The sequence below is a fragment of the Taudactylus pleione genome, unplaced genomic scaffold (assembly GCF_031769625.1).
Source record: "Taudactylus pleione unplaced genomic scaffold, aTauple2 ptg000711l, whole genome shotgun sequence".
NCBI lineage: Eukaryota > Metazoa > Chordata > Amphibia > Anura > Myobatrachidae > Taudactylus > Taudactylus pleione.
In genome coordinates, this window is record NW_028285113.1 from 13,335,722 (window position 1) to 13,354,621 (window position 18,900).

The 18,900-nt window shown below is 46.5% G+C and overlaps 1 protein-coding gene across 2 annotated transcripts in view; it reads left to right on the forward strand.

The window, feature by feature from the left end:
* The first annotated feature begins 330 nt into the window (after nt 1-330).
* DDX10 (DEAD-box helicase 10) overlaps nt 331-18,900 on the forward strand; it is a 294,884-nt gene continuing 276,314 nt past the window's right edge. Inside the window, exon 1 of one of the 2 annotated variants that reach the window (XM_088456682.1) lies at nt 331-752. In XM_088456682.1, coding sequence (XP_088312808.1) covers nt 555-752 — 198 coding nt within the window. In that variant the 5' untranslated portion in view covers nt 331-554. The remainder of the gene's footprint in view (nt 753-18,900) is intronic. The other variant, XM_088456683.1, reaches the window with a different exon arrangement.

The following is an 18,900-nucleotide window of genomic DNA, read 5'->3' on the forward strand; positions in this document are numbered from 1 at the left end:
CAATTTTCTATTGTGGAACTCTACAACACGCAAAGATCTATCCAGGAATTCTAGAACATGCAACATTCTATCCCGCAATTCTGCAACCAGCAACGTTCTAACCTGGAATTCTACAACATGCAATGTTCTATCCCGCAATATGCAAATTTCTATTCTGTAGCTCAGCAACATATAACGTCCTATGCCCCGGGAATTTTGCAAAATGCTACTTCTTATGATCCTGTAAATTTGCAACACGCGACGTTTTGGCCAGGAATTCTCATCAGTGTAATCTTCTCCTTTCTCCATATAGGATCTAGCAGCCAGCAGCCAGCAGCCAGCAACCAGCTTTTCTCAGTCTCTCATTAAGGGCTCTGAGTGACGTCATCCGTGTGCGACCCGCACATGTGCACTCCCCATGGTCCCGGAAGGCAGTCAGTGAGACATCACATCACAGATTCACAGTAAGGAAAGGCATATTTCCCCTTGGGACTGGAAGCACACGTACAGTGGGACAACAGCAGTCAGTGTGGTCCCGGCAGTCAGTGATCGGGGTCAGTCAGTGTGTGATCACCATGGGGGAGCCTGGAAGGGGTAAGAAGAAGTCGTCGCTGATAAATGACAGGAATGACCCGGTGAAGAACTTCGAGCGATGGAAGAGGAATTACACGAAGAAGACGGAGAAGTGTAAGAGCCGGAGAAAGCAGAACAAGAAGCCGGAGTGGCAGATAGAGAGGGAGACCATCGGCCGCCTGGTGCAGCGCTACAGCGAGGTGAGGAGCTCCCTGTACCGCCACAGTCATTCTCTGTGACGGGTTAAATATCATCACCTGTGGTGTCACTGGTGCTGCTGTGTATAGTGCATCTGCCCCCCCTGTGCACTGCTATACTGTATATATAGTGCTACTGTGTATAGTGCTCACCCTGTGCACGGCTATACTGTATATATAGTGCTACTGTGTATAGTGCAGCTGCTCACCCTCTGTATAAGGCAGCTTCTCCCCCCTGTGCACTGCTATACTGTATATATAGTGCTGCTGGTGTATAGTGCATCTGCTCACCATGTACACTGCTATACTGTATATATAGTGCTGCTGGTGTATAGGGCAGCTGCTCCCCCTGTGCACTGCTAAACTGTATATATAGTGCTGCTGGTGTATAGTGCATCTGCTCACCCTGTGCACTGCTATACTGTATATATACTGCTGCTGGTGTATAGTGCATCTGCTCACTCTGTACACTGCTATACTGTATATATAGTGCTGCTGGTGTATAGGGCATCTGCTCACACTGTGCATGCTATACTGTATATTGTGCTACTGGTGTATAGGGAAGCTGCTCACACTATGCACTGATATACTGTATATATAGTGCTGCTGGTGTATAGTGCAGCTTCTCCCCCTGTGCACTGCTATACTGTATATATAGTGCTGCTGGTGTATAAGGCAGCTTCTCCCCCTGTGAACTGCTGTACTGTGTATACATAGAGCTGCTGGTGTATTGTGCAGCTGCTCACCCTGTACACTGCTATACTGTATATATAGTGCTGCTGGTGTATAGTGCATCTGCTCCCCCTGTGCACTGCTATACTGTATATATAGTGCTACTGGTGTATAGTGCAGCTGCGCCTTCTGTGCACTGCTATACTGTATATTGTGCTGCTGGTGTATAGGGAAGCTGCTCACACTATGCACTGCTATACTGTGTATATGTGTGTGTGTGTGTGTGTATATATATAGATAGTGCTGCTGGTGTATAGGGAAGCTGCTCACACTGTGCATGCTATACTGTATATTGTGCTACTGGTGTATAGTGCATCTGCTATACTGTATATATAGTGCTGCTGGTGTATAGTGCATCTGCTCACCCTGTGCACTGCTATACTGTATATATAGTGCTGCTGGTGTATAGTGCATCTGCTCACCCTGTGCACTGCTATACTGTATATATAGTGCTGCTGGTGTATAGGACAGCTGCTCCTCCTGTGCACTGCTATACTGTGTATATATAGTGCTGCTGGTGTATAGGACAGCTGCTCCTCCTGTGCACTGCTATACTGTATATATAGTGCTGCTGGTGTATAGGACAGCTGCTCCTCCTGTGCACTGCTATACTGTATATATAGTGCTGCTGGTGTATAGTGCAGCTGCTCCTCCTGTGCACTGCTATACTGTATATATAGTGCTGCTGGTGTATAGTGCATCTGCTCACCCTGTACACTGCTATACTGTATATATACTGCTGCTGGTGTATAAGGCATCTGCTCCCCCTGTACACTGCTATACTGTATATATAGTGCTACTGGTGTATAGTGCATCTGCTCACACTGTGCACTGCTATACTATATATATAGTTCTGTTGGTGTATATACTGCTGCTGCTCCCCCTGTGCACTGCTATACTGTATATATAGTGCTGCTGGTGTATAAGGCAGCTTCTCCCCCTGTGAACTGCTATACTGTATATATAGTGCTGCTGGTGTATAAGGCAGCTTCTCCCCCCTGTGCACTGATATACTGTATATATAGTGCTGCTGGTGTATATGGCAGCTGCTCCCCCTGTGCACTGCTATACTGTGTATATATAGTGCTGCTGGTGTATAGTGCAGCTGATCACCCTGTACACTGCTATACTGTATATATAGTGCTGCTGGTGTATAGTGCATCTGCTCCCCCTGTGCACTGCTATACTGTATATATAGTGCTGCTGGTGTATAGTGCAGCTGCTCCCCCTGTGCACTGCTATACTGTATATATAGTGCTGCTGGTGTATAGGACAGCTGCTCCCCCTGTGCACTGCTATACTGTATATATAGTGCTGCTGGTGTATAGTGCAGCTGCTCCTCCTGTACACTGCTATACTGTATATATAGTGCTGCTGGTGTATAGTGCATCTGCTCCCCCTGTGCACTGCTATACTGTGTGTGTATATATAGTGCTGCTGGTGTATAAGGCAGCTTCTCCACTTGTGAACTGCTATCCTGTATATATAGTGCTGCTGGTGTATAGTGCAGCTGCTCCCCCTGTGCACTGCTATAGTATATATATATAGTGCTGCTGGTGTATAGGACAGCTGCTCCTCCTGTACACTGCTATACTGTATATATAGTGCTGCTGGTGTATAGTGCATCTGCTCCCCCTGTGCACTGCTATACTGTATATATAGTGCTGCTGGTGTATAGTGCAGCTTCTCCCCCCTGTGCACTGCTATACTGTATATATAGTGCTGTTGGTGTATAGTGCAGCTGCTCCTCCTGTGCACTGCTATACTGTGTATATAGTGCTGCTGGTGTATAAGGCAGCTTCTCCCCCTGTGCACTGCTATACTGTGTATATATAGTGCTGCTGGTGTATAAGGCATCTGTTCCCCCTGTGCACTGCTATACTGTATATATAGTGCTGCTGGTGTATAGGGAAGCTGCTCACACTGTGCATGCTATACTGTATATAGGCACAAAAACAGACAAATCTCAGGTGCACAACTCCAAATTATTAATAATATATAAATGCAATACAATTTTGCAATCAATAGAGGTTTTTAGCATAATCTTGGCCATGGTTATGGGCCTACCCACCATATCCAGGTAACCTCTGTAGGGTAGGTCCCTAACATACTATGATTCAAATCCAGAGTGCAGGACACCCCAAACTAGCCCAGCTAAGCTGCCCCAGGGCACCGCCATAGTAAGAAAAGTGCAGTGTGAAAGATAGTTAGGAGCAGCTACTGCTACATATAAAGAATGAAAAAAAAAGTGAGGTACATATATAATAAACAAACAGTGAAGGGTTAAAATGTGTCATAAAAGAAAAATGTGTTATAATGCGGTGCCCTGAAACAGATCAACAAAGGCAATCCAGGGGGCCCCATGCCCCAAAAATGAACCAAAGTTGCACTACAGTATATAAAACTTGTAGGACTTACCTAGAATTGTGCCTAATACCAGTGTGCATATTCATTACAAGACTCCATGCTTTTAAACCAATAAGGTAGGGGTGCTAATCCAGACTGAGGGCGTCTCCTTTCCCTCAAGTGTGCAATAAAGCACATTAAATGGAGTATATGGGAAGGTTTCTGGACTGCACACCCTGAATATATATAATGGGAGGTGCTACCTGATGAGACTAATTGTAGGCACAAAAACAGACAAATCTCAGGTGCACAACTCCAAATTATTAATAATATATAAATGCAATACAATTTTGCAATCAATAGAGGTTTTTAGCATAATCTTGGCCAAGGTTATGGGCCTACCCACCATATCCAGGTAACCTCTGTAGGGTAGGTCCCTAACATACTATGATTCAAATCCAGAGTGCAGGACACCCCAAACTAGCCCAGCTAAGCTGCCCCAGGGCACCGCCATAGTAAGAAAAGTGCAGTGTGAAAGATAGTTAGGAGCAGCTGCAGCTGCATATAAAGAATGAAAATAAAAAAGTGAAGCTGCTCCTAACTATCTCTTTACACTGCACTTTTCTTACTATGGTGGTGCCCTGGGGCAGCTTAGCTGGGCTAGTTTGGGGTGTCCTGCACTCTGGATTTGAATCATAGTATGTTAGGGACCTACCCTACAGAGGTTACCTGGATATGGTGGGTAGGCCCATAACCTTGGCCAAGATTATGCTAAAAACCTCTATTGATTGCAAAATTGTATTGCATTTATATATTATTAATAATTTGGAGTTGTGCACCTGAGATTTGTCTGTTTTTGTGCCTACAATTAGTCTCATCAGGTAGCACCTCCCATTATATATATTCAGGGTGTGCAGTCCAGAAACCTTCCCATATACTCCATTTAATGTGCTTTATTGCACACTTGAGGGAAAGGAGACGCCCTCAGTCTGGATTAGCACCCCTACCTTATTGGTTTAAAAGCATGGAGTCTTGTAATGAATATGCACACTGGTATTAGGCACAATTCTAGGTAAGTCCTACAAGTTTTATATACTGTAGTGCAACTTTGGTTCATTTTTGGGGCATGGGGCCCCCTGGATTGCCTTTGTTGTATATAGTGCTACTGGTGTATAGTGCAGCTGCTCCCCCTGTGCACTGCTATACTATATATATAGTGCTGCTGGTGTATAGGACAGCTGCTCCTCCTGTGCACTGCTATACTGTATATATAGTGCTACTGGTGTATAGTGCAGCTGCTCCTCCTGTGAACTGCTATACTGTATATATAGTGCTGCTTGTGTATAGTGCAGCTGCTCCTCCTGTGCCCTGCTATACTGTATATATAGTGCTGCTGGTGTATAGTGCAGCTGCTCCTCCTGTGCACTGCTATACTGTATATATAGTGCTACTGGTGTATAGTGCAGCTGCTCCTCCTGTACACTGCTATACTGTGTATATATAGTGCTGCTGGTGTATAAGGCAGCTTCTCCCCCTGTGAACTGCTATACTGTGTATATATAGTGCTACTGGTGTATAGTACAGCTGCTCCTCCTGTACACTGCTATACTGTGTATATATAGTGCTGCTGGTGTATAAGGCAGCTTCTCCCCCTGTGAACTGCTATACTGTATATACAGTGCTGCTGGTGTATAAGGCAGCTGCTCCCCCTGTGCACTGCTATACTGTATATATAGTGCTGCTGGTGTATAGGACAGCTGCTCCTCCTGTGCACTGCTATACTGTATATATAGTGCTGCTGGTGTATAGTGCTGCTGCTCCCCCTGTGCACTGCTATACTGTATATATAGTGCCGCTGGTGTATAGTGCAGCTGCTCCTCCTGTGCACTGCTATACTGTATATATAGTGCTACTGGTGTATAGTGCAGCTGCTCCTCCTGTACACTGCTATACTGTGTATATATAGTGCTGCTGGTGTATAGTGCAGCTTCTCCCCCTGTGCACTGCTATACTGTATATATAGTGCCGCTGGTGTATAGTGCAGCTGCTCCCCCTGTGCACTGCTATACTGTATATATAGTGCTGCTGGTGTATAGTGCAGCTGCTCCTCCTGTACACTGCTATACTGTGTATATATAGTGCTGCTGGTGTATAAGGCAGCTTCTCCCCCTGTGAACTGCTATACTGTATATATAGAGCTGCTGGTGTATAGTGCAGCTGCTCCTCCTGTGCACTGCTATACTGTATATATAGTGCTGCTGGTGTATAAGGCAGCTTCTCCCCCCTGTGCACTGCTATACTGTGTATATATAGTGCTGCTGGTGTATAAGGCAGCTGCTCCCCCTGTGCACTGCTATACTGTATATATAGTGCTGCTGGTGTATAGGACAGCTGCTCCTCCTGTGCACTGCTATACTGTGTGTGTATATATATAGTGCTGCTGCTCCCCCTGTGCACTGCTATACTGTATATATAGTGCCGCTGGTGTATAGTGCAGCTGCTCCTCCTGTGCACTGCTATACTGTATATATAGTGCTGCTGGTGTATAGTGCAGCTGCTCCTCCTGTACACTGCTATACTGTGTATATATAGTGCTGCTGGTGTATAAGGCAGCTTCTCCCCCTGTGAACTGCTATACTGTATATATAGAGCTGCTGGTGTATAGTGCAGCTGCTCCTCCTGTGCACTGCTATACTGTATATATAGTGCTGCTGGTGTATAAGGCAGCTTCTCCCCCCTGTGCACTGCTATACTGTATATATAGTGCTGCTGGTGTATAAGGCAGCTTCTCCCCCCTGTGCACTGCTATACTGTGTATATATAGTGCTGCTGGTGTATAAGGCAGCTTCTCCCCCTGTGAACTGCTATACTGTATATATAGAGCTGCTGGTGTATAGTGCAGCTGCTCCTCCTGTGCACTGCTATACTGTATATATAGTGCTGCTGGTGTATAAGGCAGCTGCTCCCCCCTGTGCACTGCTATACTGTATATATAGTGCTGCTGGTGTATAGTGCAGCTGCTCCTCCTGTGAACTGCTATACTGTATATATAGTGCTGCTGGTGTATAGTGCAGCTTCTCCCCCTGTGCACTGCTATACTGTATATATAGTGCTGCTGGTGTATAGTCCAGCTTCTCCCCCCTGTGCACTGCTATACTGTATATATAGTGCTGCTGGTGTATAGTGCAGCTTCTCCCCCTGTGAACTGCTATACTGTATATATAGAGCTGCTGGTGTATAGTGCAGTTGCTCCTCCTGTGCACTGCTATACTGTATATATAGTGCTGCTGGTGTATAAGGCAGCTGCTCCCCCTGTGCACTGCTATACTGTATATATAGTGCTACTGGTGTATAGTGCAGCTGCTCCTCCTGTACACTGCTATACTGTGTATATATAGTGCTGCTGGTGTATAAGGCAGCTTCTCCCCCTGTGAACTGCTATACTGTATATATAGTGCTGCTGGTGTATAGTGCAGCTGCTCCTCCTGTGCACTGCTATACTGTATATATAGTGCTGCTGGTGTATAGTGCAGCTGCTCCTCCTGTGCACTGCTATACTGTATATATAGTGCTGCTGGTGTATAGTGCAGCTGCTCCTCCTGTGCCCTGCTATACTGTATATATAGTGCTGCTGGTGTATAGTGCAGCTGCTCCTCCTGTGCACTGCTATACTGTATATATAGTGCTACTGGTGTATAGTGCAGCTGCTCCTCCTGTACACTGCTATACTGTGTATATATAGTGCTGCTGGTGTATAGTGCAGCTGCTCCTCCTGTACACTGCTATACTGTGTATATATAGTGCTGCTGGTGTATAAGGCAGCTGCTCCCCCTGTGCACTGCTATACTGTATATATAGTGCTGCTGGTGTATAGTGCAGCTTCTCCCCCTGTGCACTGCTATACTGTATATATAGTGCTGCTGGTGTATAGTGCAGCTGCTCCTCCTGTACACTGCTATACTGTGTATATATAGTGCTGCTGGTGTATAGTGCAGCTTCTCCCCCCGTGCACTGCTATACTGTATATATAGTGCCGCTGGTGTATAGTGCAGCTTCTCCCCCTGTGCACTGCTATACTGTATATATAGAGCTGCTGGTGTATAAGGCAGCTGCTCCCCCTGTGCACTGCTATACTATATATATATATAGTGCTGCTGGTGTATAGTGCAGCTTCTCCCCCCTGTGCACTGCTATACTGTGTATATATAGTGCTGCTGGTGTATAAGGCAGCTTCTCCCCCTGTGAACTGCTATACTGTATATATAGTGCTGCTGGTGTATAAGGCAGCTTCTCCCCCTGTGAACTGCTATACTGTATATATAGAGCTGCTGGTGTATAGTGCAGCTGCTCCTCCTGTGCACTGCTATACTGTATATATAGTGCTGCTGGTGTATAAGGCAGCTTCTCCCCCCTGTGCACTGCTATACTGTATATATAGTGCTGCTGGTGTATAAGGCAGCTGCTCCCCCTGTGCACTGCTATACTGTATATATAGTGCTGCTGGTGTATAGTGCAGCTGCTCCTCCTGTGAACTGCTATACTGTGTATATAGTGCTGCTGGTGTATAGTGCAGCTGCTCCTCCTGTGAACTGCTATACTGTGTATATAGTGCTGCTGGTGTATAAGGCAGCTTCTCCCCCCTGTGCACTGCTATACTGTATATATAGTGCTGCTGGTGTATAAGGCAGCTTCTCCCCCTGTGCACTGCTATACTGTATATATAGTGCTGCTGGTGTATAGGACAGCTTCTCCCCCCTGTGCACTGCTATACTGTATATATAGAGCTGCTGGTGTATAGTGCAGCTTCTCCCCCTGTGAACTGCTATACTGTATATATAGAGCTGCTGGTGTATAGTGCAGCTGCTCCTCCTCTGCACTGCTATACTGTATATATAGTGCTGCTGGTGTATAGTGCAGCTGCTCCTCCTGTACACTGCTATACTGTGTATATATAGTGCTGCTGTTGTATAGTGCAGCTTCTCCCCCTGTGCACTGCTATACTGTATATATAGTGCCGCTGGTGTATAGTGCAGCTGCTCCCCCTGTGCACTGCTATACTGTATATATAGTGCTGCTTGTGTATAGTGCAGCTTCTCCCCCTGTGCACTGCTATACAGTATATATAGTGCTGCTGGTGTATAGTGCAGCTGCTCCTCCTGTACACTGCTATACTGTGTATATATAGTGCTGCTGGTGTATAGTGCGGCTTCTCCCCCTGTGCACTGCTATACTGTATATATAGAGCTGCTGGTGTATAAGGCAGCTGCTCCCCCTGTGCACTGCTATACTATATATATAGTGCTGCTGGTGTATAGTGCAGCTTCTCCCCCCTGTGCACTGCTATACTGTGTATATATAGTGCTGCTGGTGTATAAGGCAGCTTCTCCCCCTGTGAACTGCTATACTGTGTATATATAGTGCTGCTGGTGTATAAGGCAGCTTCTCCCCCTGTGAACTGCTATACTGTATATATAGAGCTGCTGGTGTATAGTGCAGCTGCTCCTCCTGTGCACTGCTATACTGTGTATATAGTGCTGCTGGTGTATAAGGCAGCTTCTCCCCCTTGTGCACTGCTATACTGTATATATAGAGCTGCTGGTGTATAAGGCAGCTGCTCCCCCTGTGCACTGCTATACTGTATATATAGTGCTGCTGGTGTATAAGGCAGCTTCTCCCCCTGTGCACTGCTATACTGTATATATAGTGCTGCTGGTGTATAGTGCAGCTTCTCCCCCTGTGAACTGCTATACTGTATATATAGAGCTGCTGGTGTATAGTGCAGCTGCTCCTCCTGTGCACTGCTATACTGTATATATAGTGCTGCTGGTGTATAGTGCAGCTTCTCCCCCCTGTGCACTGCTATACTGTATATATAGAGCTGCTGGTGTATAGTGCAGCTTCTCCCCCTGTGAACTGCTATACTGTATATATAGAGCTGCTGGTGTATAAGGCAGCTTCTCACCCTGTACACTGCTATACTGTATATATAGTGCTGCTGGTGTATAAGGCAGCTGCTCCTCCTGTGCACTGCTATACTGTATATATAGTGCTGCTGCTCCCCCTGTGCACTGCTATACTGTATATATAGTGCTGCTGGTGTATAGTGCAGCTGCTCCTCCTGTACACTGCTATACTGTGTATATATAGTGCTGCTGGTGTATAGTGCAGCTTCTCCCCCTGTGCACTGCTATACTGTATATATAGTGCTGCTGGTGTATAAGGCAGCTGCTCCTCCTGTGCACTGCTATACTGTGTATATATAGTGCTGCTGCTCCCCCTGTGCACTGCTATACTGTATATATAGTGCTGCTGGTGTATAGTGCAGCTGCTCCTCCTGTACACTGCTATACTGTGTATATATAGTGCTGCTGGTGTATAGTGCAGCTTCTCCCCCTGTGCACTGCTATACTGTGTATATATAGTGCTGCTGGTGTATAGTGCAGCTTCTCCCCCTGTGCACTGCTATACTGTATATATAGTGCCGCTGGTGTATAGTGCAGCTGCTCCTCCTGTATACTGCTATACTGTGTATATATAGTGCTGCTGGTGTATAAGGCAGCTTCTCCCCCTGTGAACTGCTATACTGTATATATAGTGCTGCTGGTGTATAAGGCAGCTTCTCCCCCTGTGAACTGCTATACTGTATATATAGAGCTGCTGGTGTATAGTGCAGCTGCTCCTCCTGTGCACTGCTATACTGTATATATAGTGCTGCTGGTGTATAAGGCAGCTTCTCCCCCCTTTGCACTGCTATACTGTGTATATATAGTGCTGCTGGTGTATAAGGCAGCTGCTCCCCCTGTGCACTGCTATACTGTATATATAGTGCTGCTGGTGTATAGTGCAGCTGCTCCTCCTGTGAACTGCTATACTGTGTATATAGTGCTGCTGGTGTATAAGGCAGCTTCTCCCCCCTGTGCACTGCTATACTGTATATATAGTGCTGCTGGTGTATAAGGCAGCTGCTCCCCCTGTGCACTGCTATACTGTATATATATATAGTGCTGCTGGTGTATAGTGCAGCTGCTCCTCCTGTGAACTGCTATACTGTATGTATAGTGCTGCTGGTGTATAAGGCAGCTTCTCCCCCTGTGCACTGCTATACTGTATATATAGTGCTGCTGGTGTATAGTGCAGCTTCTCCCCCCTGTGCACTGCTATACTGTATATATAGAGCTGCTGGTGTATAGTGCAGCTTCTCCCCCTGTGAACTGCTATACTGTATATATAGAGCTGCTGGTGTATAGTGCAGCTTCTCCTCCTGTGCACTGCTATACTGTATATATAGAGCTGCTGGTGTATAGTGCAGCTTCTCCCCCTGTGCACTGCTATACTGTATATATAGTGCCGCTGGTGTATAGTGCAGCTGCTCCCCCTGTGCACTGCTATACTATATATATATAGTGCTGCTGGTGTATAGTGCAGCTGCTCCTCCTGTGCACTGCTATACTGTGTATATATAGTGCTGCGGGTATATAGTGCAGCTGCTCCCCCTGTGTACTGCTATACTGTATATATTGTGCTGCTGGTGTATAAGGCAGCTTCTCCCCCCTGTGCACTGCTATACTGTATATATAGTGCTGCTGGTGTATAAGGCAGCTGCTCCCCCTGTGCACTGCTATACTGTATATATAGTGCTGCTGGTGTATATGGCAGCTGCTCCCCCTGTGCACTGCTATACTGTGTATATAGTGCTGCTGGTGTATAGTGCAGCTGCTCCTCCTGTGAACTGCTATACTGTGTATATAGTGCTGCTGGTGTATAAGGCAGCTTCTCCCCCCTGTGCACTGCTATACTATATATATAGTGCTGCTGGTTTATAAGGCAGCTGCTCCCCCTGTGCACTGCTATACTGTATATATAGTGCTGCTGGTGTATAAGGCAGCTTCTCCCCCTGTGCACTGCTATACTGTATATATAGTGCTGCTGGTGTATAAGGCAGCTTCTCCCCCCTGTGCACTGCTATACTGTATATATATAGTGCTGCTGGTGTATAGTGCAGCTTCTCCCCCCTGTGCACTGCTATACTGTATATATAGAGCTGCTGGTGTATAGTGCAGCTGCTCCTCCTGTGCACTGCTATACTGTATATATAGTGCTGCTGGTGTATAAGGCAGCTGCTCACCCTGTGCACTGCTATACTGTATATATAGTGCTGCTGGTGTATAGTGCAGCTTCTCCCCCTGTGAACTGCTATACTGTATATATAGAGCTGCTGGTGTATAGTGCAGCTGCTCCTCCTGTGAACTGCTATACTGTATATATAGAGCTGCTGGTGTATAGTGCAGCTGCTCCTCCTGTGCACTGCTATACTGTATATATAGTGCTGCTGGTGTATAAGGCAGCTGCTCCCCCTGTGCACTGCTATACTGTATATATAGTGCTGCTGGTGTATAAGGCAGCTTCTCACCCTGTACACTGCTATACTGTATATATAGTGCTGCTGGTGTATAGTGCAGCTGCTCCTCCTGTACACTGCTATACTGTTTATATATAGTGCTGCTGGTGTATAAGGCAGCTTCTCCCCCTGTGCACTGCTATACTGTATATATAGTGCTGCTGGTGTATAGTGCAGCTTCTCCCCCCTGTGCACTGCTATACTGTATATATAGTGCTGCTGGTGTATAGTGCAGCTTCTCCCCCTGTGAACTGCTATACTGTATATATAGAGCTGCTGGTGTATAGTGCAGCTGCTCCTCCTGTGCACTGCTATACTTTATATATAGTGCTGCTGGTGTATAAGGCAGCTGCTCCCCCTGTGCACTGCTATACTGTATATATAGTGCTGCTGGTGTATAAGGCAGCATCTCACCCTGTACACTGCTATACTGTATTTACAGTGCTGCTGGTGTATAGTGCAGCTGCTCCTCCTGTACACTGCTATACTGTGTATATATAGTGCTGCTGGTGTATAAGGCAGCTTCTCCCCCTGTGCACTGCTATACTGTATATATAGTGCTGCTGGTGTATAGTGCAGCTTCTCCCCCCTGTGCACTGCTATACTGTATATATAGTGCTGCTGGTGTATAGTGCAGCTTCTCCCCCCTGTGCACTGCTATACTGTATATATAGTGCTGCTGGTGTATAGTGCAGCTTCTCCCCCTGTGAACTGGTATACTGTATATATAGAGCTGCTGGTGTATAGTGCAGCTGCTCCTCCTGTGCACTGCTATACTGTATATATAGTGCTGCTGGTGTATAGTGCAGCTGCTCCTCCTGTACACTGCTATACTGTGTATATATAGTGCTGCTGGTGTATAAGGCAGCTTCTCCCCCTGTGAACTGCTATACTGTATATATAGAGCTGCTGGTGTATAGTGCAGCTGCTCCTCCTGTGCACTGCTATACTGTGTATATATAGTGCTGCTGGTGTATAGTGCAGCTGCTCCCCCTGTGTACTGCTATACTGTATATATAGTGCTGCTGGTGTATAAGGCAGCTTCTCCCCCCTGTGCACTGCTATACTGTGTATATATAGTGCTGCTGGTGTATAGTGCAGCTGCTCCTCCTGTGCACTGCTATACTGTATATATAGTGCTGCTGGTGTATAGTGCAGCTGCTCCTCCTGTGAACTGCTATACTGTGTATATAGTGCTGCTGGTGTATAGTGCAGCTGCTCCTCCTGTGCACTGCTATACTGTATATATAGTGCTGCTGGTGTTTAAGGCAGCTTCTCCCCCCTGTGCACTGCTATACTGTATATATAGTGCTGCTGGTGTATAAGGCAGCTGCTCCCCCTGTGCACTGCTATACTGTATATATAGTGCTGCTGGTGTATAGTGCAGCTTCTCCCCCCTGTGCACTGCTATACTGTGTATATATAGTGCTGCTGGTGTATAGTGCAGCTTCTCCCCCTGTGCACTGCTATACTGTATATATAGAGCTGCTGGTGTATAGTGCAGCTTCTCCCCCCTGTGCACTGCTATACTATATATATATATAGAGCTGCTGGTGTATAGTGCAGCTGCTCCTCCTGTACACTGCTATACTGTGTATATATAGTGCTGCTGGTGTATAGTGCAGCTGCTCCCCCTGTGTACTGCTATACTGTATATATAGTGCTGCTGGTGTATAAGGCAGCTTCTCCCCCCTGTGCACTGCTATACTGTGTATATATAGTGCTGCTGGTGTATAGTGCAGCTGCTCCTCCTGTGCACTGCTATACTGTATATATAGTGCTGCTGGTGTATAGTGCAGCTGCTCCTCCTGTGAACTGCTATACTGTATATATAGAGCTGCTGGTGTATAGTGCAGCTTCTCCCCCCTGTGCACTGCTATACTGTATATATAGAGCTGCTGGTGTATAGTTCAGCTGCTCCTCCTGTACACTGCTATACTGTATATATAGTGCTACTGGTGTATAAGGCAGCTTCTCCCCCTGTGAACTGCTATACTGTATATATAGTGCTGCTGGTGTATAAGGCAGCTTCTCACCCTGTACACTGCTATACTGTATATATAGTGCTGCTGGTGTATAGTGCAGCTGCTCCTCCTGTACATTGCTATACTGTATATATAGTGCTGCTGGTGTATAAGGCAGCTTCTCCCCCTGTGAACTGCTATACTGTATATATAGTGCTGCTGGTGTATAGTGCAGCTGCTCCTCCTGTGCACTGCTATACTGTATATATAGTGCTGCTGGTGTATAGTGCAGCTGCTCCTCCTGTGCACTGCTATACTTTATATATAGTGCTGCTGGTGTATAAGGCAGCTTCTCCCCCTGTGCACTGCTATGCTGTGTATATATAGTGCTGCTGGTGTATAGGGAAGCTGCTTCCCCTGTACACTGCTATACTGTATATATAGTGCTGCTGGTGTATAGTGCAGCTGCTCCCCCTGTGCACTGCTATACTATATATATAGTGCTGCTGGTTGTGTAAGGCAGCTTCTGCCCCTGTGCACTGCTATACTGTATATATAGTGCTGCTGGTGTATAGTGCAGCTGCTTCCCCTGTGCACTGCTATACTGTGTATATATAGTGCTGCTGGTGTATAAGGCAGCTTCTCCCCCTGTGTACTGCTATACTGTGTATATATAGTGCTGCTGGTGTATAGTGCAGCTGCTCCTCCTGTGCACTGCTATACTGTGTATATATAGTGCTGCTGGTGTATAGTGCAGCTGCTCCCCCTGTGTACTGCTATACTGTATATATAGTGCTGCTGGTGTATAAGGCAGCTTCTCCCCCCTGTGCACTGCTATACTGTGTATATATAGTGCTGCTGGTGTATAGTGCAGCTGCTCCTCCTGTGCACTGCTATACTGTATATATAGTGCTGCTGGTGTATAGTGCAGCTGCTCCTCCTGTGAACTGCTATACTGTATATATAGTGCTGCTGGTGTATAGTGCAGCTTCTCCCCCTGTGCACTGCTATACTGTATATATAGTGCTGCTGGTGTATAGTCCAGCTTCTCCCCCCTGTGCACTGCTATACTGTATATATAGTGCTGCTGGTGTATAGTGCAGCTTCTCCCCCTGTGAACTGCTATACTGTATATATAGAGCTGCTGGTGTATAGTGCAGTTGCTCCTCCTGTGCACTGCTATACTGTATATATAGTGCTGCTGGTGTATAAGGCAGCTGCTCCCCCTGTGCACTGCTATACTGTATATATAGTGCTACTGGTGTATAGTGCAGCTGCTCCTCCTGTACACTGCTATACTGTGTATATATAGTGCTGCTGGTGTATAAGGCAGCTTCTCCCCCTGTGAACTGCTATACTGTATATATAGTGCTGCTGGTGTATAGTGCAGCTGCTCCTCCTGTGCACTGCTATACTGTATATATAGTGCTGCTGGTGTATAGTGCAGCTGCTCCTCCTGTGCACTGCTATACTGTATATATAGTGCTGCTGGTGTATAGTGCAGCTGCTCCTCCTGTACACTGCTATACTGTGTATATATAGTGCTGCTGGTGTATAGTGCAGCTTCTCCCCCCGTGCACTGCTATACTGTATATATAGTGCCGCTGGTGTATAGTGCAGCTTCTCCCCCTGTGCACTGCTATACTGTATATATAGAGCTGCTGGTGTATAAGGCAGCTGCTCCCCCTGTGCACTGCTATACTATATATATATATAGTGCTGCTGGTGTATAGTGCAGCTTCTCCCCCCTGTGCACTGCTATACTGTGTATATATAGTGCTGCTGGTGTATAAGGCAGCTTCTCCCCCTGTGAACTGCTATACTGTATATATAGTGCTGCTGGTGTATAAGGCAGCTTCTCCCCCTGTGAACTGCTATACTGTATATATAGAGCTGCTGGTGTATAGTGCAGCTGCTCCTCCTGTGCACTGCTATACTGTATATATAGTGCTGCTGGTGTATAAGGCAGCTTCTCCCCCCTGTGCACTGCTATACTGTATATATAGTGCTGCTGGTGTATAAGGCAGCTGCTCCCCCTGTGCACTGCTATACTGTATATATAGTGCTGCTGGTGTATAGTGCAGCTGCTCCTCCTGTGAACTGCTATACTGTGTATATAGTGCTGCTGGTGTATAGTGCAGCTGCTCCTCCTGTGAACTGCTATACTGTGTATATAGTGCTGCTGGTGTATAAGGCAGCTTCTCCCCCCTGTGCACTGCTATACTGTATATATAGTGCTGCTGGTGTATAAGGCAGCTTCTCCCCCTGTGCACTGCTATACTGTATATATAGTGCTGCTGGTGTATAGTGCAGCTTCTCCCCCCTGTGCACTGCTATACTGTATATATAGTGCTGCTGGTGTATAGGACAGCTTCTCCCCCCTGTGCACTGCTATACTGTATATATAGAGCTGCTGGTGTATAGTGCAGCTTCTCCCCCTGTGAACTGCTATACTGTATATATAGAGCTGCTGGTGTATAGTGCAGCTGCTCCTCCTCTGCACCGCTATACTGTATATATAGTGCTGCTGGTGTATAGTGCAGCTGCTCCTCCTGTACACTGCTATACTGTGTATATATAGTGCTGCTGTTGTATAGTGCAGCTTCTCCCCCTGTGCACTGCTATACTGTATATATAGTGCCGCTGGTGTATAGTGCAGCTGCTCCCCCTGTGCACTGCTATACTGTATATATAGTGCTGCTTGTGTATAGTGCAGCTTCTCCCCCTGTGCACTGCTATACAGTATATATAGTGCTGCTGGTGTATAGTGCAGCTGCTCCTCCTGTACACTGCTATACTGTGTATATATAGTGCTGCTGGTGTATAGTGCGGCTTCTCCCCCTGTGCACTGCTATACTGTATATATAGAGCTGCTGGTGTATAAGGCAGCTGCTCCCCCTGTGCACTGCTATACTATATATATAGTGCTGCTGGTGTATAGTGCAGCTTCTCCCCCCTGTGCACTGCTATACTGTGTATATATAGTGCTGCTGGTGTATAAGGCAGCTTCTCCCCCTGTGAACTGCTATACTGTATATATAGTGTTGCTGGTGTATAAGGCAGCTTCTCCCCCTGTGAACTGCTATACTGTATATATAGAGCTGCTGGTGTATAGTGCAGCTGCTCCTCCTGTGCACTGCTATACTGTATATATAGTGCTGCTGGTGTATAAGGCAGCTTCTCCCCCTGTGCACTGCTATACTGTATATATAGTGCTGCTGGTGTATAGTGCAGCTTCTCCCCCTGTGAACTGCTATACTGTATATATAGAGCTGCTGGTGTATAGTGCAGCTGCTCCTCCTGTGCACTGCTATACTGTATATATAGTGCTGCTGGTGTATAGTGCAGCTTCTCCCCCCTGTGCACTGCTATACTGTATATATAGAGCTGCTGGTGTATAGTGCAGCTTCTCCCCCTGTGAACTGCTATACTGTATATATAGAGCTGCTGGTGTATAAGGCAGCTTCTCACCCTGTACACTGCTATACTGTATATATAGTGCTGCTGGTGTATAAGGCAGCTGCTCCTCCTGTGCACTGCTATACTGTATATATAGTGCTGCTGCTCCCCCTGTGCACTGCTATACTGTATATATAGTGCTGCTGTTGTATAGTGCAGCTGCTCCTCCTGTACACTGCTATACTGTGTATATATAGTGCTGCTGGTGTATAGTGCAGCTTCTCCCCCTGTGCACTGCTATACTGTATATATAGTGCTGCTGGTGTATAAGGCAGCTGCTCCTCCTGTGCACTGCTATACTGTGTATATATAGTGCTGCTGCTCCCCCTGTGCACTGCTATACTGTATATATAGTGCTGCTGGTGTATAGTGCAGCTGCTCCTCCTGTACACTGCTATACTGTGTATATATAGTGCTGCTGGTGTATAGTGCAGCTTCTCCCCCTGTGCACTGCTATACTGTGTATATATAGTGCTGCTGGTGTATAGTGCAGCTTCTCCCCCTGTGCACTGCTATACTGTATATATAGTGCCGCTGGTGTATAGTGCAGCTGCTCCTCCTGTATACTGCTATACTGTGTATATATAGTGCTGCTGGTGTATAAGGCAGCTTCTCCCCCTGTGAACTGCTATACTGTATATATAGTGCTGCTGGTGTATAAGGCAGCTTCTCCCCCTGTGAACTGCTATACTGTATATATAGAGCTGCTGGTGTATAGTGCAGCTGCTCCTCCTGTGCACTGCTATACTGTATATATAGTGCTGCTGGTGTATAAGGCAGCTTCTCCCCCCTTTGCACTGCTATACTGTGTATATATAGTGCTGCTGGTGTATAAGGCAGCTGCTCCCCCTGTGCACTGCTATACTGTATATATAGTGCTGCTGGTGTATAGTGCAGCTGCTCCTCCTGTGAACTGCTATACTGTGTATATAGTGCTGCTGGTGTATAAGGCAGCTTCTCCCCCCTGTGCACTGCTATACTGTATATATAGTGCTGCTGGTGTATAAGGCAGCTGCTCCCCCTGTGCACTGCTATACTGTATATATATATATAGTGCTGCTGGTGTATAGTGCAGCTGCTCCTCCTGTGAACTGCTATACTGTATATATAGTGCTGCTGGTGTATAAGGCAGCTTCTCCCCCTGTGCACTGCTATACTGTATATATAGTGCTGCTGGTGTATAGTGCAGCTTCTCCCCCCTGTGCACTGCTATACTGTATATATAGAGCTGCTGGTGTTATAGTGCAGCTTC